Source organism: Bubalus kerabau, chromosome 6 (assembly GCF_029407905.1).
Source record: "Bubalus kerabau isolate K-KA32 ecotype Philippines breed swamp buffalo chromosome 6, PCC_UOA_SB_1v2, whole genome shotgun sequence".
NCBI lineage: Eukaryota > Metazoa > Chordata > Mammalia > Artiodactyla > Bovidae > Bubalus > Bubalus kerabau.
This window is the reverse complement of record NC_073629.1, coordinates 58,058,223-58,085,212: the sequence shown is the minus strand read 5'-3', so window position 1 is coordinate 58,085,212 and position 26,990 is coordinate 58,058,223. Positions and strand designations below refer to the sequence as shown.

At 37.9% G+C, this 26,990-nt stretch overlaps 1 protein-coding gene across 1 annotated transcript in view; it reads left to right on the top strand.

Annotated features, from left to right (window-relative positions):
• Positions 1–16,652, top strand: part of LOC129656168 (calcium-activated chloride channel regulator 2-like) — a 40,595-nt gene extending 23,943 nt beyond the window's left edge. The window contains exons 10-14 of the mRNA XM_055586909.1: positions 1,858–2,082; positions 4,483–4,753; positions 7,484–7,654; positions 11,011–11,244; positions 16,153–16,652. Coding sequence (XP_055442884.1) covers positions 1,858–2,082; positions 4,483–4,753; positions 7,484–7,654; positions 11,011–11,244; positions 16,153–16,595 — 1,344 coding nt within the window. The 3' untranslated portion in view covers positions 16,596–16,652. The remainder of the gene's footprint in view (positions 1–1,857; positions 2,083–4,482; positions 4,754–7,483; positions 7,655–11,010; positions 11,245–16,152) is intronic.
• Positions 16,653–26,990: the final 10,338 nt, after the last annotated feature.

Sequence of the window (26,990 nt, the reverse complement as noted above, 5' to 3'; positions counted from 1 at the left end):
TTACACTCATTTCACATGCTAGCAAAGTAATGCTCAAAATTCTCCAACGTAGGCTTCAACAGTATGTGAACCAAGAAGTTCCAGATGTTTAAGGTGGATTTAGAAAAGGCAGAGGAATCAGAGATCAAACTGCCAACATCTGTTGGATCACAGAAAAAAAAAAAACACGCACACACACATAGAGTGTTTCAGAAAAACATCTGCTTTATTGACTACGTTAAAGCCTTTGACTGTGTGGATCACAACAAACTGTGGAAAATTCTTCAAGAGATAGGAATACCAGACCACCTGACCTGCCTCCTGAGAAATCTGTATGCAGGTCAGGAAGCAACAGAATTGGACATGGAACAACAGGCTATTTCCACATTGAGAAAGCAGTACATCAAGGCTTATATTGCCACCCTGTTTATTTAACTTACATGCAGAGTACATCATGCGAAATTCTGGGCTGGATGAAGCACAAGCTGGAATCAAGGTTTCAGGGAGAAAGCTCAATAACCCCAGATATGCAAATGACACCACCCTTATGGTGAAAATAAAGAGAAAGTAAAGAGCCTTGATGAAAGTGAAAAAGGAGAGTGAAAAAGCTGGCTTAAAACTCAACATTCAGAAAACTAAGATCATGGCATCTAGTCCCATCACTTCATGGCAAATAGATGGGGAAACAATGGAAACAGTGACAGACTTTATTTTCTTGGGCTCCAAAATCACTGCAGATGGTGACTGCAGCCATGAAATTCAAAGATGCTTGCTCCCTGGGAGAAAAGCTATGACAAACCTAGAAAGCATATTAAAAAGCAGAGACATTACTTTGCCCACAAAGATCTGTCTAGTCAAAACTGTAGTTTTTCCAATAGTCATGTATGGATGTGAGTGTTGGTTCATAAAGAAGGCTGAGTCCTAAAGAATTGATGCTTTTGAATTGTGGTGTTGAAGACTCAATCTTGAGAGTCCCTCAGCAAGGAGATCAAACCAGTTAGTCCTAAAGGAAATCAACCCTGAATATTCACTGAAGGACTGATGCTGAAGCTGAAGCTCCAGTACTTTGGCCACCTAATATGAAGAGGCAGCTCATTGGAGAAGACTCTGATGCTGGGAAGGATTGAACGCAGGAAGAGAAGGGGAGGACAGAGAACAAGATGGTTGAATGGCATCACTGGCTCAATGGACATAGTTTGCTCCAGGAGATGGTGAAGGACAGGGAAGCCTGGCCTTCTGCAGTCCATGTAGTCGCAAAGAGTCGGACAGGACTAGTAACTGAACAACAAGAGAGGACTTTCATAAGGATTGTGTAAGATAATATATGTAAAGCATTTAGCACAGTGCCTGTCATCTGTATGCAGTTTACATATGTTACACACACACACAAGTCACAATTGCACACACAGTGTAAGTACATACAGCTTAAATCATGACTAAATGATTTTTTTTAATGTACAAAACCCAGCTGAAACCCATGTCTGATTTCTTATCAAAATACATAATGGTATGTGGACAGATTATATACAAATTAATTAGAGCATAGTCACAAACAAAAGTAAAAAGAAGCTTGTTTTAACTGCTACTCTGCAGCTAATGTTGATACGGATAAGAGGCGAATATGAGAACACCTAAAATCTCTTGATAAAAATTAATCAAGTGACACGTGTACTAGCTACAAAAATATTTTATATCTACTGTACTTATAATACTTTGCTGAAGCAAATATTTTTATATGAAAAATAATTTATATACTTAGGACATGTTAGAATCAAATGGTTTTTATTTCTGCCAATTCAGTTTTGTCATAAAAACAAAGAAAATATGGAATGATTATGCATATGCTGGAAACTGTCACTTATATATTCTTTTGAACAGCTTGAAAGTACAGGTGAAAATGTTAAACCTCAGCATCAGCTGAAAAACACTGTTACTGTGGATGACAGTGTGGGCAATGACACTACCTTTCTAGTTACCTGGCAGACCAGTGGTCCCCCTGAGATTGTATTATTTGATCCTAATGGAAGAAAATACAACATGGATGATTTTATCATCAATCTAGCTTTTCGGACTGCTCGCCTCTGGATTCCAGGAACAGCTAAGGTAGGTGTTGTAATGACAACGTTTAGTCAAGCACATGACTTTCGAATGAATCACAGAGCTAAATGCATTGTGTAAAGGAAATCAATTCTGATATACCAAAATTCTACTTTAAATTTATGAGGGAATTTTGTGAATGTTCAAAATTTAAAAGGAACGACTAAGGTGTGTTCAAAACTTTAAAATGGATATTAAAGCCTTCTCTCCCTTCAACAGTGAAAATTAGTACTTATGCAGTGCAAATAAGTTTTTGCTTACTTCCTTCTTTACAAAGTCTATATAGAATACTGTACACTTAGGAAAAAAAAAAACCCTCTACTTAGAATTTATAATATAAACACATGCAGTATATATGTTTTGGAACACCTCCTATGTGCCAGGTCTTGTTCTAGGTGCTTTACAATAAAATGCCATAATAGGAATAAGAACAGGGTACTCAGAACCCAAGAAGGCATATGCAGGCAGTAGGGGAAGGAGAATGCTTCCTGAAAGTGAAGACATCCAAATGGAAATATGGAGGACTGAGGAGCGAGAGGTGTAAATGACATTCTCGGCAGAGGAAACAGCACATAGAAAGGCTAATAGAAAAAGAATATGGCTTTTCATAGAACTATAAGTACTAGTTTGATGTGGATGAAATACAGAATAGCATAGAAAGTGGAGATTTAGGGGAAGAAGAGGAGGGTGTGATGGGGCTAGATGGATATACAGGAGTCAATGAGAGGAACAGTTAAAGGGAACCACTAAAGGTTGTGAGCAAGGTGGTAAATTCGTTAGATCCACTCTTGCATTGCCTGAACGCGGTCCCTCTTCAGGTCTGTTGGCCTTCACCTCCCCTTCACATGACTGTTGATAGCCTCTGCTAGGTCTTCCAGCCTCTGCACAGCATCCTTCCTTTCAAGCACCTTTATTAGAGTGATCATTCTGAAGCACAAATCTTATCAAATCTGTGTCCTACTCAAAACTTTTTGATGGTCTCAGAATAAAATACATGTGGTTATTATTATATAACAAGCCTATTACTTTCTGGCTTCTGCCTAAACTTATCTCTTTTTTAAAATTAATTTTTAATTTAAAATTTTTAATATAATGTTAAAGGCTACTTTCCATTTACAGTTATTACAAGAGATTGGCTATATTCCCCAGGTTGCACAATATATCACTGAGCCTCTCTTATATACTATTTGTACCTCCCACTCCCCGACCCCAAGCTTATCTCTTAACCTTTCTCCCAAATACATTATGCTCTGCCCCTACTTTTCTCCACACTCATCATGTTCTTTTCACACCTGTACACAAGGACCAGAACTCTTTACCTACTTCTTGCTGCTTTTGCCTGACCCCTTTGTCTGGATTAGGTGCCCTGTATTAAAACACTTATTATGCCCACAGAGAAGTTTTCCATGTGGAGTTTCCACCATGTGCCTGTTACTAATGTTATGAGTACAAAAGCCAAAAAATATAAAAAACAGAAAAAAAGAGATAAATAATCTTGTTGTTTGAATTGTGACTTCACTGTAAAATGGTAAAGCATTGTTTCCCAATGAAGAAGGCTGGGTAGGGCATTCAGGCATCTTAATGTTATAGTCAAACCTTAACCCATTGTTCTCTCCTCTTCCTCCTGCTCCACTGTGTTCCTCCTGCTACTTCCAGGGTTTAAGAAGGAGAAAAGGCAGGAATGAGGAAAAAAGGGAATACTTATGGACAATTTTATCAAAAGAACAAATTTCTGCTACATTGTAGTTTAAGTTTTTTCTTCTAGATATTCTTTTGCAGGTTTCCCTCAGGCAGCCCAGGCAGATAAAGAGAATGGCATCTAGCAATATTTCTATAATTCAACATAGACATTATGAAATCCTGATCTATTAAAAAATAGTATTCCTTTTCTTGATCCCTTATAGTGCCTGTGGATTTTGTTGCTTGAGATTTCTGGGTCTGGGAATTTTGAAGGAAGTAGAGGGAAGGAAGGTACTATTGCCTTTTAGTCCAGGTTATCCACATAAATCATAATTGTCCACTTTATTTGCCCTAATTTTTTCCATTATATAAAAGGAATAAAAACACTGAACCTCCTTTTGCGTGAAGGAGCTCAGATTAATGTTTGCCAAGTACTTTGAAGCTGGACACTTATTATTCTCTAAAAATGTGAATCAAGTTGTGTCCTTCCCCAAAAACAAATTCAGGGTGTAATTCCCTAAAGAGAAAGTGGGTTGTACAGTGAAAGTCATGTAAATACTGAATTTAGTTATCTCTTAACCAATATTAGTCTTCCTGACATTCTTTAGTATTATTTTAGAAAATGCAGTATCAACAAAACAAGAACAATAAACCCTTGGAGGTTAGGCTTGCACTTTAAAATAAGGGTTGATTTTCTTCTTGACAAACAAAGTCTTTGTTTTGCAGCCTGGGCTATGGACTTACACACTGAACAATACCCACCACTCTCCTCAAGCCTTGAAAGTGACAGTGACCTCTCGCGCCTCCCGCTCAGCCATGCCCCCTGCCACTGTGGAAGCCTTTGTAGAAAGAGACAGCACCCATTTTCCCCATCCTTTGATGATTTATGCGATTGTGAGAAAGGGGTTTTATCCCATTCTCAATGCCACTGTAACTGCTACAATTGAACCAGAGACTGCAGATCCAGTGATGTTGAAACTTTTTGATGATGGAGCAGGTAACAAGGAATTCCATGTCATTTTTCACATTCTTAATAGCTGTTCTGATGCCACAATATCAATATGAAGTTATTTTTTTAATTCTCTAAATTTATATTTTTTCTCCCCTAACCTTATGAGATTCTCAAATTGTCATAGTCATTGACATACCAAGTAGCTACAGGTTTCCATCTGCACAGCAAAAGCAAAAAGTGAAGTTGGGAAAAGAGAGTCCCCTTGAGGCTCCTGAGAGTGGCTGTGTGTGAGCAGCACTGAGGGAGAAAGTCTCCCACCATTCAGGTCTTGGCTTCCCCTTGTCCTGTGGCACTGAGCACATTCAGTAAGGTCACTTGGGAATAGGCATGCCCACATTCCTCTCGGATTCACCAGTTTTACTATGCACTGAAATAATTGGATTAAACAATTAAATAGTAAATGAAAACCCAAAAAGGGAGATGCTTGAACTTGTGAGTCATGAGATGTCATAGACTATTCTTTAGTCAACCAGCTCAGTTGATGAGAGAAAATAGCCAGTGCCTTTTACATGTGTTATTTGATCACAAGAAGACCAGGTCAGCAAGCCTAGTGGAATCAGGATAGAGATTTTTCCATCACTGGAAAAACAAAGCAAATAAAACCAAACTCTGCCTCAAAGCACTCATTCTGCATAGAGTTAAGAATTTCATCATCATACCTCATAGTACAGCATCAAGCTGGGCAAAGAGCAGCAGCTGGGCTCCTTCTGACTAACTTGTGTTAACTTTTAAAAACAAACTCCTTTATTGTTTTATCTTTCCTGTTCTGTTCTTTTCCTAATCTAAATTCTCAGAATTACAATAGACCTCAAAGTTTATGTTGGCAGCCCCAATGTTTGATCTACCAGTAAAATCATATTCCTTCCCTTTGTTGTTTCCAAGGTAAATTTTTTTCAAGAGCCTCATGTTTGACAACTCATTAGTATCTTGACATGGCAATCTTGCGTGATATTTATGAAGCAAAAGTTCTTTTAAAGGATTTTAGTTCAAGTCCACCTCAGACAATACTAGAGAAGTTCTCTTGTTTTGCCTACTGGAATGGATCCAAACAACTTTTCAGACTCTGATGCTTATCTCTGGCCACACCTTTCACTTTTTGTATATACTCCAAAAATACACTTGGGCTGGCCTGAAAAACAGATCCTGCTGTCTTATGCTCAATATGCTCAATAGGCTTTTATATTTATTCCCTGGAACCATTTTATTTATCTGATGTCAAAATTTAAGCTGGATGAAAGAAACAATGAAAAGGCTGTTTAAACATCAAAGTGTAAATTTTTATTTTCCCTCTGTATTTACACACTTGCATATAGTTTTCTAATATTTATTTTTATAATGGAAATAGTATTTATCAGCTAATAAAATGTAAAATAATAAAATTTATACTAATAAAATATCATAATTTAAAATGGACTTTCTTATGCATACTCTCAAGTAATCATCACAATCACCATGTGAGATGTTATGCCCATTTTACAGGAGAGAAAACTGAGGCTCAGAGGGATCAGCTACTAAGTGGCAGATCCAGACCTTAAAAAAGTCCTCTGAGATCCAAGTCAGTGTTCTTTCCCATTTCTTTCTGACTCAGCAATTAAAAGAGGTAACAGTGGTAACCATGGCAGGAAGATATTTGGCTTTATCATTTCTCAACAAAGATAGACCTTTATAAATAATTAGAACAATAAATATCAAGATCTGGTTTCTTTCCAGTACATAAAAATGTTTTCTAAAACTACTATGATCATAAAGTGCTTAGTGTTTTTTGTTTTAATAAAATATACTCCCATTTTTCTCATGTTAAGCAGCAGCCCTGCCTCTCTAGTTGAGATTCTAGAGCCCTTCAGTGCAGGGCTTGGGTGTGTGGTGTGAGAACCGAACTGACTCTAGAACAGGACAAGCTGCTTGCCCCATGTGACCATCTGCACTTGAACAGTGAATGTGATCTCCGGCCTAAGCTACACCTTCTATGGCTGCCCTGGAATCCAGGCCTTGCTGCCATTCAGTCAAGTACTTGGTTTGGAATTGAATGGCTCTCTGAGGAGCAATGCAAATGGAAGAAAGTCTAGCAAGCTTTCAGAATGCCTCCAGAAATAAGGCACATTCTCCTGAAGCAGACAGATCCCAAAGCCTGTCATACTCCAAGTCAGTGAGCCTCTTCAAATTGAGAACAGTTCCATGTATCCTCTAGTGAGGAAATCAAATAATTTCACATTGTTACAACAACTACCAAGGTTTTTTTTTTTTTTTTAATCTGGGCTTCGGGCTATTCATAAACATATTGAATTTGTATGAAAGTGTGTGTTTATGTGCATATATATTTATTCACTGGGAGCAGAAAACTTTTACCTCAAAAGGGTCTGTGACTATAAACCGACTTAAGAATGTATTTGGTTTCTGTGAAAACCTAGTACTATTTTCAGTGATAGAAATGAGAACTCTAAAGGTGATTAAATGCTTTACTAGCACTAAAGCAGGTAGAACTCATTCACTTTTAGAAAACAAATTTTCAGAGGTTAATGAATCACAAGGAGAAATTATAGAGCCAATGGAATTTTTTAACCACCTGATAATGTCAAAAGTAGCTATTAGCATGCCAGCATATGCCAAAAATTGGAAAAATAAAGAGAATAAATCTTATTTTAATAATTTAATTAAATGTTAGTAATCAACTGTGATAAGTACTGACCTTGAGTTTTTTTTCATATATATAAACAGGTGCCGATGTTATAAAAAATGATGGAATTTACTCGAGGTATTTTTTCTCCTTTCCTGAAAATGGTAGATATAGCTTGAAAGTGCATGTCAACCATTCTCCCAGCATAAGCACCCTAGCCCACTCTATTCCAGGAAGTCATGCTATGTACGCACCAGGTTACATAACAAATGGTAAGAATCATAAACACTGATTTGAATAACATCATTTAGTGTGTGTATTTCCAGTGAGTGTGTGTATGTGTATGTATTAGAGAGAGGTGAATTTCAAAACTCGTGCAACTCAGTGATAATTTGTTGACTATCTCTTCAATCCTTAGTGATTTGTGGTAGTGGATAACAGGAAGGCAGTAGGTAATTCCCACAGATTATTTTGACCTCTTTTTGTGACTGTTTTATCAGAATTACTACCAGGCAAGGGGATTAACTGAATTTTCTCAGTTCCAACTCCTATATTTCTCTATAGAGCTTTAGGCAAAAGGAAGAGGCAAAAAGTTGTTAGCAGTTTAAAGAAGGAAGCAAACAGCCCAAACAATCCACACAGGAAACGCGTTCCTGGGAAAATATGAGTGTGGATATTACAGGCAAGTGAGGGCTTCCTGAAGATGTCCTGCCTTAAAGTGCCAAATACATAGACCATACACATCTCTTTTTAACACCATTATTATAGTAGTTCCTGATAGGAAGCAGTGGTTACAGTATACCAAACAGAAATATGCTGTAGTCTTTAAACATAATCTTAAAAAATGCTTGGAAGCATTCTTATTTGCAAAACAGCAGAATCTTTAAGAATACTTACATGTATTTTAGCAGCTATAACCAATCATTTGGACTATACAATAGCATGATTCTGTATTTTTCTACTATATGTACTTTTCAGTAGAAAACAATTAAGATGCTACAGTGGATTTGCATCTCCTGATATTTTTTGTGTTGCTAGAGTATAACTTGCTCTCACCTATATTTAAAATAATTTGGATTACTTCAAAACCAATGTAAATCAATTCGCAAGGTAACTCAACTTTACTACCAAGATATGATTTTGTATCTAGATGTAATACTTCATTTCTAAATAGATATCTTCTCCTTTATATTATGCACCAACATTTTTGAAAGCCTACTAAGTGACAGGCTTAGTCCTAGGAACTTGGGATACCAGGACTTATTGATATCAAATCAGTAAGATTCCTATCAAGGAGCTTGCAGACTACAGACTGGTATCTTTTTTAAAGCCATGAATTTAAAGGATTCAAATATCAATATCTACAGTACACTGAGAATAGAAAAGTCATATTCAACTCTGCTTTTATCTGTGTACTTCATATAGGCCCTTGATAGCACAGAAAGAAAAATTTAGATTTCTCTAAGCATGCCTAGTTCACATAACATTTATTAGCTCATTTTCAGGTGATGACCCTAAACGTGCACAATATGACACAAAATGGCAACCGCTCTGTTTTCACACAACCGAATCTCCAGACACTGCAGCAACTACTGCCTTCCTCTCCTCCCCAGGGCCTCTGCTGAATCTGCTGTAGATTCCACCCAGCCTGCTCATTCAGAGCTTGAGAGCTCTCGCTTGCATGTTCCCACACTACTGATCCCTCTGAAAAGCATTCAAGAATATTAAAAAGAAATTTTGTTGGTCCCCCTTAAGCTACTGTCCACCTCTTTACTCTGTCATCTAGTTCCTTGAAATTAAATCTGTCTGTACATTCTTGCCCCCAGTTTACTATTCAGCTCACTGCAAGCAGACTTCCAGCCACGTGACCATGACTCCACTGGAATTGCTCTGGCTCTGGTTACCGATGACCACCTGCTGTTAAGTCCAAAGGACACATTTCAGTCCTCATTTTTCTTGACACAGCTGACTGATTTCTCCTTTGTCATTTCCTGGTTTCTATGATACCACACTCTCCAAATTACCTCTTATTCTCTGGAATTTTTATTCTTAGGCTCTTTTTCCCCTCCTTTTTTTCTACCAAGCCTCTAAGTGTTGGCAATTATCAGAGCTTAGTCTTAACCTTCTCACTGTTCTATCTGGAGCCACACTGCCTGAGTTTGAAATCTAGCTCCTCTATTCACTAGCTGTGTGACTTTGGGCAAGTCACTTAGACTGTATGCTTAGCTTCGTCATCTATAAACATGGGAGTAATTGTGTTCTCCTCATAGCATTGCTGAAAAAGTTAATAGTTGATACATGGAAGGTACTTTAAAAAGTGCCTGACATATAGCAAGCACTCAGCAAATGCTATTTGTTTTTACAGATGAAATTCTTACTGGGTAATATCAATAACTACATGGCTTTAATAACATCTTTATGCTGATAATTTCCAAATTTGGAGGTTCAAAATTATTAAATGTAGCTAAAACTTCTTCTTTGAGCTTAAAATCTATGTCTAACTGGCTCCTTGACATCATCACTTAGATGATTTACAGGGACCACAAACCTTGAAAATTAAATTTGTCGTCTCTTCTTAGGCTGTTTGTCTTTCCATTTGCTCATTTTAGGAAGGTGGGAGCTATTCTTTTTGTTCACCAACTTTCTTTCCTTTACCATTCCATATTCAAATGCATAACCAGACTGCTGATTTTTATCTCCAAAATGCATCTAAAAATGCCCACTTGCCACCCCTCCACTGCTGTCACCAGCCCAAGCTACCATCTTCTTCTATCTGGACTGTTGCAGAAGCCTCACTGCTCGCTATGCTAGTCCATTCTCCGCTGAGAGCAGCCAGAGTGACCTGTCAGAGAGCAAAGTGACCGTATCACTGCCTTGCTTCCCCACAGCATGTAAGATTAAACTATAAAACTATTATAGTGGCCCACAAGGTCCTGCCTGAACTTTTCTCTCCTGTCTGATCTCAAACTATCTTCCTCCTAGATTTAAATTTTTCTAATGTGCAAAGCTCTTCCATACCTCAGGATTTTTAACTCAGCTTGTTTTCTCTGCCTGGAATGTTCTTAACCTCCACTCTTTACCTCCCTGACTCCTACTCATACTATAGGAAATCTTTAAATGTTACTTCCTTGATACCACTTTAAATTATTTGTTGTTGCTTAGTTTCTAAGTCCTGTATAATTCTTTATGACCCCATGGACTGTAGCCCACCAGGCTCCTCTGTCCATGGGATTTCCCAGACAGGAATACTGGAGTGGGCTGCCATTTCCTTCTCCAGGACATCTTACCGACCCAGGGATGGAACCTGCGGCTCCTGTATTGGCAGGCATAGCACCCTTCCTTTTTTCCTTCCACATTTGCCACAATTATAAAACATGTGTTTATAAACAGGACTTATAAGTTCTGTGAGGACACTGTTTTGTCTATGATTGCTGGCACAGCATATGCCCTCAAAATACTTATTGAATGAATGAATGGTTGAATGAATAAAAGAACTGTTGAATAAACAAACTTATTCTAAAGATGTAGAAAAGGAAATAAGGTCTTAAAATGTCAATAATCTATAAAAACAAGCTATCCGGGAGATTGTAATTTGTTGCTTTGGCTATTCTTTTCTTTGATGTCACAGGTAATATTCAGATGAATGCCCCAAGAAAATCGGTGGGCAGGAGTGAGGAGGAGCAAAAGTGGGGCTTTAGCCGAATAAGCTCAGGGGGCTCCTTTTCTGTGCTGGGTGTTCCAGCTGACCCACATCCTGATGTGTTTCCACCATGCAAAATTATTGACCTGGAAGCTGTAAAAGAGGAAGAAGAGGTGATTTTATCTTGGACAGCACCTGGAGAAGACTTAGACCAGGGCCAGGGTAGGTTTCTTGCTTTCATTATCTATTTTTCTACAAAGAGGCATTTTCAGTAACTATCAGGGGTCAGTTGGGTAAAAATAGCTTTGGAGATTTACAGCTGACAAAGTTGCAGAGGGTTGTCATGAAAAGTTTTGAGTTGCTGATAAGGCCATGTATCCTGGAGTACAGGAAGAGAATGTACCAGCTCCCCCAGGATTGAAGAGGTCCTGGTAGACTTACTGACACTAATGTAGAAACCTCTGTTGGAAACCTAAATATTACATGTAACAGTGATCTAGTCAAAAGAAATGGGTTTTATATGACAGAGCATGGACTTTTAAATACTGGAGGCAATTAGTCTTCTGAAGATTGAATGGTAAATTGTAAATTCAAGGATTTACAATTCAAGTTTAAGGGAATAATTCCTGTAAGTCATGAAGTATTTGGCACACTGTCTTCTACTTCTGGTCATCATTTTTTGTTAGGGAGGCTGGGACCTGTTCTCCAATTTGAGGCTTTCTAACCCTTGCTTGGACATGATGAGTTCCTACTTCTACCCTCTCTTTTTTAATGCTTTTATGCCAGCCTCCAGCTTCCACCTACCTCATTTCTTCATAGCAACTCAACAGACTAAATTTTCTGAAAGAATAAATGTTCCAACATCTTTGCCATTACCAGAACAAGATTATCATTGGTTACACATGAAATGGTTTATTTCCAAAAGCCTCTGATTGAGATTTCTGTAGGAACTAACCTTCTCTCTTGAAAGCCAATTTGTCAATATCAGTGACTAACAGCGGCCACCTTAGGCCTCTGCCAGTCTTGCTTTCAAATTGTATCTTTTTTTTTTCTTGGCTTATAATTCTCTACTACTCTCTCCAGAAAGCATCTTAATTACAAATAATTCTGCACTGCTGAGAAACAGTCAATATTGTAGTTTTGTCTTGAAGAATCTGTTATCACAATCTATCTCTTCTTGCTAGAGAAGAAGGAAGAGAAATATTTTACATTCTAATTTAAGGATTCTCCTAATTTAAAGTTTGGAGATATGAATTGATTGAAACTGTGGGATGGATGCATCATTTGTATAATGGAAACAGCTGTAACTTAACATTAGAGCCAAAAAGTAGTCCCTGCTGTGACTACATGTCCAGCTGTTGTATCTTTGGCAGTTTGCTTAAACTCTATTAGCCTCAGTTGCATATGTGAAAAATAGAACTAAGACTATCTATTTCACAAAGTATTGTGGTGTTGGAGAAGACTCTTGAGAGTCCCTTGGACTGCAAGGAGATCCAACCAGTCCATTCTGAAGGAGATCAGCCCTGGGATTTCTTTGGAGGAAAAGATGCTGAAGCTGAAACTCCAGTACTTTGGCCACCTCATGCAGAGTTGACTCATTGGAAAAGACTGATGCTGGGAGGGATTGGGGGCAGGAGGAGAACAGGACACCAGAGGATGAGATGGCTGGATGGCATCACTGACTCAACGGATGTGAGTTTGAGTGAACTCTGGGAGTTGGTGATGGACAGGGAGGCCTGGCGTGCTGCGATTCATGGGGTCGCAAAGAGTCGGACACTACTGAGCGACTGAACTGAACTGACTGAAGGTGACATATATAATACAAAATGGAGGAGAAAGAGGGCCAAGTTAATTTCCTGGGCTGTTGATTTGTGTTGCTAGAGTTCTCTAGCTTCTTATTTGAAGTAAGTAGCCACCCACACTCACTCCCATCTTTATGTAAAAGAAAGTGTGGTGCCTGCCATCTAGTACTTTTCCTCTTTCCTCACTGCCTCAGAAGCACAGTAGTGTGAAAAGAGACAACCTCAGACTACTGGTAACTGTGTTCCCAGTTCCCAGTGGTTTCAACTATACCACTGAATTAAGAGTACAAAGAAAATGGGTATACAGTATCAGTGATTTTGAATGGCTTGAAAAGAAGAAATACAACTGAATGGGACTTTAGAACTGATATTACAAAGGGCTTTAGAAAGGGAGAGAGGATTTCACACATTCACATAAATGGCCCTGCAGGATGGAGAGGATGACTAGAGCAGGATGACTAAAGCATATCAAGCTTGTTACAATGCGAAATCTCAAATACAAAAGATCAGCAGGTAGGGTGTGGTGAGATGTGTATTAACTTGCTGAGATCACTCAATCATAACTGACTTGATGACCCAGCAATGGCAAAATTGACCAATTAGCCATGAGTATACCAACTAGCAAGTAGGTGCCTGTTTAACTCATACACATGTGCTTTCATCCTCTCTTTTTTTTTCCCACAAATTGTTGTCTAGAAAAGTGTGATATTCACCTCTATCACCAGAGTTAAAAACAATCAGGGTATGTCTCTGGCATTACAATTATGAAAAATTTCACTATTATTAAAAACCTTATTAGCAATAAATGAACAACTCGTATATATCACTGTATATACAGTACCAACTCTTTACCATATACAATACACCATAAAAAGATGACAAAGTATGTGAAACAAGCAAAATATTACCAGATCATTATTATGTTTGGGAATATATGTGGACAAGGTTTTATGGAAATGGATTATTTCCTTACCTCTTCATTAAGAGTGTGGGTTAATAACTGTTAAAACTGAGTTTTTATTATTTACTGTGTGTTAAGTCACTTCAATATGTCCAATTCTTTGTGACCCCATAGACTGTAGCCCACCGGGCTCCTCTGTGCATGGGATTCTCCAGGCAAGAATACTGGAGTGGGTTGTCCTGCTCTTCTCCAGGGGATCTTCCCAACCTAGGGACTGAACCTGCATCTTTTATGTCTCCTGCATTGGCAGGTGGGTTCTTTACCACTAGCACCACCTAAGCCATATTAAGTGCCCAGTACAGTGCTAAATGAAAGTGAAAGTCATTCAGTCATGTCTAACTCTTTGCGACCCCATGAACTATATAGTCCATGGAATTCTCTAGGCCAGAATACTGGAGTGGGTGGCCTTTTCCTTCTCCAGGGGATCTTCTCAACCAGGGATTGAACCCAGGTCTCCTGCATTGCAGATGGATTCTTTACCAGCTGAGCCACAAGGAAAGCCCAAGAATACTGGAGTGGGTAGCCTATCCCTTCTACAGTGGATCTTCCTGACCCAGGAATCGAACCAGGGTCTCCTGCACTGCAGGTGGATTCTTTATCAACTGAGCTGTTCAGTTCAGTCGCTCAATAGTGTCCGACTCTTTGCGACCCCATGAATCGCAGAACGCCAGGCCTCCCTGTCCATCACCAACTCCCAGAGTTCACTCAGACTCACGTCCATCGAGTCAGTGATGCCATCCAGCCATCTCATCCTCTGTCGTCCCCTTCTCCTCCTACCCCCAATCCCTCCCAGCATCAGAGTCTTTTCCAATGAGTCAGCTCTTCGCATGAGGTGGCCAAAGTACTAGAGTTTCAGCTTTAGCATCATTCCTTCCAAAGAAATCCCAGGGCTGATCCCCTTCAGAATGGACTGGTTGGATCTCCTTGCAGTCTAAGGGACTCTCAAGAGTCTTCTCCAACACCACAGTTCAGAAGCATCAATTCTTCGGCGCTCAGCTTTCTTCACAGTCCAACTCTCACATCCATACATGACCACTGGAAAAACCATAGCCTTGACTAGATGGACCTTTGTTGGCAAAATAATGTCTCTGCTTTTCAATATGCTATCTAGGTTGGTCATAACTTTTCTTCCAAGGAGTAAGCGTCTTTTAATTTCATGGCTGCAGTCACCATCTGCAGTGATTTTGGAGCCGCCCAAAATATAAAGTCTGACACTGTTTCCACTGTTTCCCCATCTATTTCCCATGAAGTGATGGGACCAGATGCCATGATCTTTGTTTTCTGAATGTTGAGCTTTAAGCCAACTTTTTCACTCTCCACTTTCACTTTCTTCAAGAGGCTTTTTAGTTCCTCTTCACTTTCTGCCATAAGGGTGGTGTCATCTGCATATCTGAGGTTACTGATATTTCTCCCAGCAATCTTGATTCCAGCTTGTGCTTCTTCCAGCCCAGCGTTTCTCATGATGTACTCTGCATATAAGTTAAATAAGCAGGGTGACAATATACAGCCTTGACATACTCCTTTTCCTCTTTGGAACCAGTCTGTTGTTCCATGTCCAGTTCTAACTGTTGCTTCCTGACCTGCATATAGGTTTCTCAAGAGGCAGGTGAGGTGGTCTGGTATTCCCATCTCTTTCAGAATTTTCCACAGTTTATTCTGATCCACACAGTCAAAGGCTTTGGCATAGTCAATAAAGCAGAAATAGTTGTTTTTCTGGAGCTCTCTTGCTTTTTCGATGATCCAGCGGATGTTGGCAATTTGATCTCTGGTTCCTCTGCCTTTTCTAAAACCGGCTTGAACATCTGGAAGTTCACAGTTCACGTATTGCTGAAGCCTGGCTTGGAGACTTTTGAGCATTACTTTACTAGCATGTGAGATGAGTTCCTGAATATGTCTTGGTCGATTTTTATACGTGAATCTATTCATGCACCTGTACTTCATTGCAGGGTTTTTATATCTGATAAAGTCAGTCCTTCCACTATAAATTTGCTATTTTGTAAATTTATATGGTTAATTTTGAGTATTTAGTTTCTGTTTAAACTTGCAATAAACTTGTTAAAACAGAAACTAGAGGTACTTTTAATAAAATCATGTAAAATTTACAAAATAACTTAGGGAAAAAAATAACATCTTTTATTGTGTTGAATCTTGCTATTGAAAAACATAATAAAACTTTTCTCTTATTCAGGTTTTAGTATGAGTTCTTATGTAGTGTCTTAAAAGTTTTGTTCTGATGCATATTTCTCTCCTTGTTTATTCATAGGTATTTTGATTGTTTTGGTTGCTATTGTCATTAAGCCATTTCTAATGAACTAGAGTTTATTCAAAATCACTTAACTTCCCCATTTGTATTTTTTTTTATTTCAGCTAACAGCTATGAAATAAGAGTGAGTAAAAGTCTGCAGAATATTCAAGATGACTTTAACAATGCCATTTTAGTGAATACATCGAAGTTAAATCCTCAGCAAGCTGGTACCAAGGAGATATTTAAGTTCTCATCAGAGCTTTTCAAAAACGGACCTGAATATCAACCTGATGGAGAGGCACAAAAAAGCCACAGAATTTATATGGCAATACGAGCAGTAGACAGAAACTCCTTAAAGTCTGCTATCTCTAACATTGCCCAGGCATCTCTGTTGATTCTCCCAAATTCTTCTCCTGTACTTGACAGAGATAATCTTATATTGAAAGGAGTTCTGACAGCAATAGGTATTATAGGAATCATTTGCCTCACTATAGTTGTAACACACTGTGTTTTAAACAGGAAAAAGAGAGCAGGTAAGAAAGAGAATGAAACAAAATTACTATGAGCAAATGTACAGAGTACATTCCCTCTTAAATATATTCTAAAAAAATGGCTTTTGCACTTTACAAAAACATACTAATAAAGTCAAATTAACATCAAATTATTAAAAATGCCTTGAGTTTCTGTGCAGTGTAGATCACAATTTTACACGGTAAATAGACCAAAAATCTTTTTTATAGCATTAATTGAGGGGGAGGGGAATGAGAAAACCTTTAGGCTTTGGCTATGGACAAAATAATGGAATTTATTCTCTAAGTTTGGAGAAGGCAATGGCAACCCACTCCAGTACTCTTGCCTGGAAAATCCCATGGACAGAGGAACCTGGTAGGCTGCAGTTCATGGGGTTGCGAAGAGTCGGACATGACTGAGTGACTTCACTTTCAGTTTTCACTTTCATGTACTGGAGAAGGAAATGGCAACCCACTCCAGCGTTCTTGCCTGAAGAATCCCAGGGACAGCAGAGCCTGGTGGGCTGCCGTCTATGGGGTGCAACAGAGTCAGACACGACTGAAGTGACTTAGCAGCAGCAGCAGCATTCTCTAAGTTAATGTGTTTAAAGGCAAAGGCAATAGCAAAATCGAATCAAAGATTCAAAAGCTTACTCTATTGAAGAGGAAAAACAGCCCCAAGTAAAGAGAAGGAGGTTATGCCAGAATGATACAGTATAATTATCTACATGAAGAAATTGTTCAGTTGCTATGATTAATTTTTCATTTCTCCTTATTTGTTCAGAACAGGTTGCTTGTTTATGACTAAAGGTCGAGTTGTATTTTATGTATGAAGCACCTATTGTAAAGTTCTTTTCTTCTTTCATTTGGTTAATTAGACTACAGATAGATGCCACAGCTAATGCTCAGAGATTTGGTTCATTGTAAGAGTTAACCTTAAAATGTAGGTGTTATCCTTGTCCCCTGGCACTGGTTTTATAACAGAGGTATATTAAATTTATTGCTTATAATGTTCTACTCTTATCAAAGCAGCTTTCCAAGTAATTTGCTTTGAGTGTTATTCAATGAAAATGGTTATAGCTCTCATAAAACTAAGTAAAGAAAAAACTACATAGTTCTGAGCTTATTTTAACACATATATAGGCTATATCATTTCATTCAACTTCAACCAAAAAAGTCACAGGGGAGAAACTGACCTTTGGAGATTATTAACTAATTCTGTTTTTTACTGTTTAAATAAGACTTCAGGAATCCTTTCCCCATAAAAGCTTATTTACCTACAGGTATTTACCTACAGGGGTGGATGGTGACTAGAGAGAGGCAAGCACAGGTCATAAGGAAATAAAAAATTATCTTTTATTCAATTTTACTCTTATTTTTTTAAGATTATGGGGTAATAAAATTGCATGCTTTGCATATTATAGAACTTAAAATTTTACTGGGTGAATGCAAACAATAATGTGGAATAGAACTGTTTCATTACTAGTACCAACTAAGAATGACAATTAGATTAAGTTTTGGAGATGGACTTCCCTGGTGGCTCAGACATTAAAGCATCTGTCTACAATGCAGGAGATTTGGGTTCAATCCCTGGGTCCAGAAGATTCCCTGGAAAAGGAAATGGCAACCCACTCCAGTACTCTTGCCTAGAAAATCCCACGGACAGAGGAGCCTGGTGCAGGCTACTGCCCATGCGGTCGCAAAGAGTCAGACATGACTGAGCAACTTCACTTTCACTTTGGAGGTGGAGAGGGAATAGTGGGGAGCTGGAACAAGAATGCAAAGGGACAAAGATGGGGTGGGTGAGTTTTCAAATGTTTTCCTCAATTTAAAAATAGGGAAATGAAGGGTTAAGGGAGGAATCTAAAGCACTGTGCTGGCTAATGGCAGAGCAAACAGGAGTCAAGTTGCCGTCATGCTCCTTCACTCCTGTCTATTTCTTTAATTCATTTATTTATTTGTTTTGGCAGTGTTGGTCTTTGTTGCTGTGTGGGCTTTCTCTAGTTGCAGCAAGCAGGAGCTACTCTTTGTTGTGTGTGAAGGCTCCTCATTGTTATGGCTTCTCTTGTTGCAGAGCATGAGCTCTAGGCAGGCAGGCTTTGGCAGTTGCAGCACCCAGGTTCTAGAGCTTCAGGGCTTCAGTAACCATGGCACATGGACCCAGGTGCTCCTTGGCATGTGGGATCTTCCCAGACCAGGGATCGAACCTGTGTCCCCTGCACCGGCAAGTATAATCTCAACCACTGGACCACCAGGGAAGTCTACTCCTGTCTATTTAAGAAAATGTGGAAAGATGCCAGGGATTATGCCTAGAAATATTTAAATCTTCAAGGTTAATAAGCAAGAAAACAGGGTTAGGCTGAAGGTACAGGGTTTTTTTTTTGTTTTAGTTTTGTGGGTATAGTATGAACACATGGGTTTAAATCCACAAATCACTGAACTGAGAGAGATAGAACTGAAACAGTATTAATGATGTTGAAGTAGTAAACTGAAATATAGCAGAGTTGAAAGAGTGATCTCATCAAAGGTATAGGATAAACGAGCTTCAGTGATTCTGAGGGAGTGAAAAACAGTTTGTTGGCTTATCTTTTACTCATTGCAAGAAAGTTTGCTTAAATGAGTGAGTTCTTTGAAAGAAACATGGTGCTTGCAACTGCTTGCTAGGAGCTCATCTCCTACCTAGTACACCTAGGCTTATCCAGGTGTACATTAGACAATAAGAAAGATGTGGTAAATGTGGGATGATACTGATTTAGAGACCCCAGTGATCATCAACAGAACAGAGCCATAGGAAAGGAGGTGACACTGAGCCTGAACAAATAATAAGGAATATAAATATATGAGAGCTGGGCCAGAGAGAATGAGGAACTGTGAAGTATTGGTCACTAGTGTTACCACATGAATAGTGACATCACTGATGATTTGATCAAAGATCACAAGAAGAGGAAAAAATTTTGAGCCAATTGTTCAATTATTTGGGAGAGGAAAGAGAAGTTTAGGAACTGAAGGTGACATAAGCTGCCCTGCAGCTTAGTCATGTCCGATTGTCAGCAACCTCCTGGATAGTGCACCAGACTCTTCTGTTCGTACAATTCTCCAGGCAAGAATACTGGAGTGGGTTGCTGTCCCCTTCTCCAGGGGATCTTCCCAACCCAGGGATCAAACCCAGCTCTCCTGCATTGCAGGCAGATTCTTTACCATCTGAGCCACCAGGGAAGCCCAAAGATGGATAAGCTGCCTGGGAGGTAATATAGGCAAGTATTACTATTATTATATTCATATGCTAGAATGGTTAGTTATGTAAATCTGTTCCTGATATTGAGGACAATATCCTTTTCCTTTTTACACTATTCTTTTGAGGGATAGTAAAAAGTTAAATTTCAATGGGAGAGAGAGAGATTTTTAGGAGATGAATTCATGTAGCCTATGTGCTGAGCAGATTGCTGTTATAGGTGCAATGTTGTCTGTTCCAAAAGTGCTTTTGCACCTGCATATTATTAGAAAGTCTACTAAAAATTATTTTGTTTGCTTTAGGTTTTGCCTTCTGCCATAATGTAATTATTTCAGAAGAATTGATCCCTGCCTATATCGTTTATTTAAAACAATTCAATTGCACTAATGGCAGATTTGTTCATATCAAACCAATCATCTTGCTGATAATATTTATAACCCTGGAAAAAAAATATAAATCACAACCCTTTGAAGGCACTGGAAACCAAGAAAAACAGGTGAAAACTGGAGGGGATATGATCCTTGAAAAAAGGAACACAGTCTAGGTGATATCCACATTTAACCAGCATTTCCCCCAGAAGGCATTTCCAGTTTGCTCAAACTATCTGGATAGGGCTCAAGCAGAGAGCAGCAGTCTTACTGAGCTGATAAACCAAAAGTAAGAGTTCTGGGTTGCTAAAGCAGTTGGCAACTGAGGGAGGAAATTCCAGAAAGGAAGCAACTCTAAGCACCTTGTGTTTCCACTGAAACTCTAGAAGGGCCACACAGTGGTAAGGATCACACGCACAGACTAAGAATTAGGCCCTAGAACCAAGGGCAAAACTAAAATAGATCTGTTCTGACCAAGTTTAAAACCAATACTCTATAGAATGAAGATTATATTCACCAACAATTCAATTATGCTAGAACATAACTCAGAGAAAAATGACATAACACAGTCTTTACAATTTACCATCCAGTATATAATAAAACATTAATATACACGGCAACAAGCAAGAAATGTGTTCTATAATTAATAAGAATAAAATTTTGTCAATAAAAGACAATCCAAAAATGATCCAGATTTGGAACTGGTAGATAATTAGTTTATAATAACACTATAAATAAGATAAATTGTAGGAAAAGATAGATATAAGTGATTAATTGAGGAAGAATTTCAGGAAAGATGTGAAAGTCTTTAAAAACAAACAAGTCAGAATCCTAAAATTGAAAAATGAAATGTATGGGAAAAGTCTGTAATGGATTAACAACAGTTTGGCACTACAGAAGAAAGGATCATATGACTTAAAGAAAGGAAATTAGAAAGCATCTAAACTGAAGCATTTCAGTAAAAAAGAAAAAAAACAACCAAATGACTTGTGTGACATTATCAGGTAGTCTAATGTACAAGTAAATAAGTACCAGAATTAGAGGGAGGGAAATAGACCATAAAATATTCAAAGAAATATGAAAATTTTCCAAATTTGATTCACACTACCAACCCAAGGTCTAACATGCTCAGTGAATCTAAAATTGGTATCTATATAAAGAAAATAACACCTACATATATTATAGGAAAGGCGACTACTCATCAGAAATAGTTGAGGCCAGAAAAAAACAAAATGATATCTTAGAGTGCTAAAAAATATCTGCCAATGAGGAGCTTTATATTGAGCAAAGATATATTTTAAAATCTAGGCAGCCAAAAATGTCAATAGTGCCATGATTGAGAAACCTGGCTTCATAGGGAGGAAGAGAAAGGCACCATTCATATGGATATTTGACACATGAATGTAAGAAAAGTGAAAAGTGGAAGTGAAAGTTGCTCAGTCCTGTCCAACTCTTTGCGAGTCCATGAACTGTACAGTCCATGGAATTCTCCAGGCCAGAATACTGGAGTGGAGAACCTTTCCCTTCTCCAGGGGATCCTCCCAACCCAGGGATTGAACCCAGGTCTCCCACACTGCTGGCAGATTCTTTACCAGCTGAGCCAAAGGGAAAAATGAGAGCAAAACTGAACCAGATCTAAATGAAATAGAAAAGACAAAATGAATAGAAGCAAATAGTTCAAATAAAGTGAAGACAGTCCATGTTAGAAGATTTAACTCATATGAGGCTGGTAGAAAATCTAGCTGATGAAAAATTAAAAAGGGAAATGGATATAAAGTTGGGTGGATGCTGCTTTATGTGCTAAGATCTGTGTTATTATCTGTGAATGTAAAATACAGGGAAACAAGGAATAGAAGCAGAGGGGAAGTCAGATAAATAGTGGGCTCTGAAGAAATGAGAATCCGATTTATTTGGTATGTATGGTATTTATTTGGTATGGTCCTATGTATCATAGGACTTTATTTTCTTGGACTCCAAAATCACTGTAGATGGTGACTGAAGCCTTGAAATTAAAAGATGCTTGCTTCTTGGAAGGAAAGCTATGACATATCTAGACAGAATATTAAAAAGTAGAGACATTACTTTGCCAACAAAGGTCCGTATAGTCAAAGCTATGTTTTTTCCAGTAGTAGTGTACGGATGTGGGGCTTCCCTTATGGTTCAGCTGATAAAGAATCCTCCTGCAATGCAGGAGTTCTGGGTTCAATCCCTGGGTTGGGAAGATCCCCTGGAGAAAGGAAAGGTTACCCATTCCAATATTTTGGCCTGGAGAATTCCATGGACTATACAGAATATATAGTTGGATCACAAAGAGTTGGACACTTGCAAAGAGTTGGACGCGGGTTCCATGGACTATACAGTCGGGTCGCAAAGAGTTGGACACAACTGAGTGACTTTCACTTTCACATATACGGATGTGAGAGTTGGACCATAAAGAAGGCTGAGCACCAAAGAATTGATGTTTTTAAACTGTGGTGTTGTAGAAGACTCTTAAGAGTCCCTTGTACTGCAAAGAGATTAAACCAGTCAATCCTAAAGGAAATCAATCCTGAATATCCATTGGAAGGACTGATGCTGACCCTGAAGCTCCAATAATTTGGCCACCTGATGCAAAGAGCCAACTTATTGGAAAAGACCCTGATGCTGAGAAAGATTGAAGGCAGGAGAAGAAGGGGAGGACAGAGGACAAGATGGTTGGATGGCATCACTGACTCAATGGACATGAGTTTGAGCAGGCTTTAGGAGATGGTGAAGGACAGGGAAGCCTGGCATTCTGCAGTCCATGGGCTCGCAAAGAGTCATACACGACTGAGCAACTGAACAACAAATCATAGGAAGTAGAAAAAGCACAGCTCAGGCACAAAGATAGAGACAAAATAAAATATGAAAGCTAGGGATACAGTTATAGAACACATGATGATAGACAGAGAAGTACTCAAAGGCACAGAAATATATGCTCATATGCATGGAGGTAATTAGAGCTTGTCCCCAAAGGTCAAAAGAGATGCCTCCCTCCATAAATTCCTTCTGCACTTAGACTATAAAGCTCTTATCAGCAAGATGATTCCATGGGTGGGTGGACAGCAACCCAGATGGGGGCCAATTTTATCTCCTCTCAGCTACAGGTTTCTGTGCTTAGTCGCTCAGTCGTGTCTGATTCTTTGTGACCCCATGGACTGTAACTCACTAGGTTCTCTAAGGCCACCTTTTCTTACATTCATGTGTCCATGGGGATTTTCCAGGCAGGAATACTGGAGTGGGTTTCCGTGCCCTCCTCCAGGGGACCTTTCCAACCCAGGGATCAAACACAGGTCTCCCGCATTGCAGACAGATTCTTTACCATCTGAGCCACTAGGAAGGCTGCTGCTAAGCTGCTGCTAAGTCACTTCAGTCGTGTCCGACTCTGTGCGACCCAATAGACCACAGCCCACCAGGCTCCCCACTCCCTGGGATTCTCCAAGCACTAACAAAAGGGTTGCCATTTCCTTCTCCAATGCATGAAAGTGAAAAGTGAAAGTGAAAAGTAAAATTGCAGTCGCTCTGTCGTGTCCGACCCTCAGCGACCCCATAGACTGCAGCCTTCCAGGCTCCTCCATCCATGGGATTTTCCAGGCAAGAGTACTGGAGTGGGGTGCCATTGCCTTCTCCAGGGAGGCTGCTAAGCCTTATCAAAAAGCTGCTTTCTGAGAACACTTGTCTCAAGGGCACAAGAAGGAGGAATTCATTCAGAACAATAGACAATAGCTTTCAACAGAAAGATATCCTGGCCTGTGGAACAGAAGCAACATAAGTTAGCAAACATTCAAAAGAACATTTATAAAACTGGCATAATCTTACTTCACACTAATATAGGAAAGAAGAAGCAAGAGCATGAAGATAAAAGAAAATGGAGAGTGTTAAATGGAAGAATGAAGAAAAATAGGTTAGAAATTAAGAATAGAGAAAACAGAACTATCAGTTCTATGCTAACATTTTAGGATTTCCTAATGATAGTATTTAGTCTAGTATTTTAGTTTTATATAGTAATTTAGTTCACTTATAAAAGTAATACATGCTATTATTAAAACTACAGATGTTTAAGATGTGATAAAATAGATAATAAATAAGCTTACTTATTAATTCTACTTCTTGCTATTATAAAGTATATTTTGAGGGACAAATTATATTATACTTGTACATATACTCTTGTACACCTGTATGAGTCTATTGGTAAATTCCTAGGATGGAATTGCTATGTTGAAAGATAAACACACTTAAACTATAATGCATATGTCCTTCCAAAACATTTGTACCAATTTTTCTGTCATCAATCATGTATGAATACCTTGCAGTCTTATTACCATTACTAAAGGATGTCATGAAGTAGGGGGTGGAAGCAGGAGTCATATTGAGGTGCTATATGGCAAACAGCTTAAAACTACCTATTAAACACACCAGTGTCCTACATACATATATTGGTCATTCTTACTTGACGCCATCTAATGCAAAGCCCCAGCTTTTTCATGTTGTTGACTTCTCTCCAATCTTCCCCTTCAAGGCTACAGGTTGGGTAAGTGGAATGAAGAAGAAGTGTAAAGATACTTTATTGAATAAATTCCATATGCCAAGAACTGTGCTGTGTTTTTTTAACTTTTCAATATTCAAAATACCAGTGTACCATAATTAATATCATTAAAAGTAGATTTTATGCAAGAGGTATTATTAGAGATAGAAAAGACATTTTGTGATGGTAATTATATAACAATCCTAAATTTGCCTACACCAAAACCATAGCTGTAAAATATACAAAGCAAAAGTTGATAGAACTGAATAGAAAGAAAAATAAATAGAAAAGTCCACAATTATAATTGGAGATTTTAACATAACTCTCAGTAAAAAGACAAAAATTGGTAACAAATGAGAAAATTTGGATAACATGATCAATTAACTTGGTTGAACATGTATAGAACACTGTAAGTTAATAACTACAGAGAAAATATTTTTCTCAAAAGCACATGAAATGTTTTACCAAATAGACCATAAGCTGAGGCAAAAAGTAAGACTCAACCAATATCAAATAATTTAAATCTTAGAGTATGCTTTCTGGCTCCAGTAGAATTAAACTAGAAATTAATAATAGATTATCTAGAGACTCCCCAAATGTCTGCAAATTAAGCAATAGCCTTCTTTTTATACAGCGCATATACTAATAAAAGAACCCAAAATAAAAGTTAGAAAATATTTGGAACTGAATAATAATAAAAATATGTCATAGCAAAACTTACACAATGAAGCTAAAACAATGGTCAGAGGGAAATTTAAAGAAGAAATAATATGTTTTAAACAAATAGTTTGTTTAAAACTATTCAAGAGAATAGAAAAATAGGAAACATTTTCCAACTTTTTTGAGACCAGATAGCCTTGATACTAATACCTGGCATGATCATTACAAGAAAGGAAAAGTTAACACCAATCTCTCTCATGAACATAGATGCAAAAAATCCTAACCAAATATAAGTACACCAAAAAGTATAGTCCATCATGATCAAGAATTTATTCTAAGAATGTAAGGGAGATTTAATATTGAAAACTCAAACCCATGTAAGCCCCCATAATACCAGCATAAAAAATGAAAGTCAATAGATGCCTAAAAAGCACTTGGGAAAATTAAAAACCTATTTATGATTTTTAAAAAGAAAACTGTTAGCAAACTAGGAATAGATGCAGACTTTCTTTGTCTGATGAAGATATCTACAAAATATCTCTAGGTAATATCATACTTAATGGTAAAATATAGGATGTTTTTTCATTTGGGATTGGGAACAAGAATAAAAGTATTCATTCTTTCCACTGGTATTCAATGCTGTACTGTGGAGAAATACAAGTGTAATAAGAGAAGGAAACAAAATAAAAATATTGTAATATAAGATTGAAAAGGAAGAATATTATTATTCATAGATGACATAAGCATACAAAATCTGAAAGAATCTATAAACTACTAGAAATAAATGTATTTAGTAAGTTCTGTGGAGGAAAAGTCAATACACAAAAATCTAATATATTTCTATATATCAGCAATAAACAATTAGAAAATGAAAATTTCTAAAAATACCATTTATAATAACACCCCCCCAATTTTAAAAAACCATGGAAATAACTTTAACCAAAGGTACATAAGACTTTTACCCTTAAAACTATAAAACATAATTGAGCTCAAATAAATAAAACTTAAAATGAAAAGATATTCCAGGACTGTGGATTGAAAGACTCAAAAACTCAATATTATAAAAATGTCAATTCTTTCCAAACTGATGTATAAATATGTATATACTTATTTATTTTAAGTAAGAAGTGGATTTATTTAGAGAGATACACATTCCATAGACAGAATGTGATCTGTCTCAAAAGGAAAAAAAGGCTTTGGGAGAAATACAGTCCACCCACAGAGTGTGGGCCATCTCGGAAGGTGAGAGTCCCTGAAATATGAGGTGGAGGATTTTTATAGGCTGGGTAATTTCACAAGCTAATGAGTGGTAGGATTATTCCAATCATTTTGGAGAAGGGGTGGAGATTTCCAGGAATTGGGTAGCCATCACGTTTTGACCTTCTATGGCTGACCTAAGAACGGTCATGGCACTGGTGGTTGTATCATTTAGCTAACATATTACGATGAGCATATAAATTTAATATGATCCTGTCAAATCCAGCAATTTTCTTCTGGTAGAATTCCCAAGCTGATACTTTTATAGTTAAATGCAAAGGACCAAAAATAGTCAACATAATTTTGAAGAAAAATAAAGCTAGTGTTTATACTACTAAATATTAAGACTTATAAACCAGCAGTAACTAAGACAAAACAGGACTGAGACAAT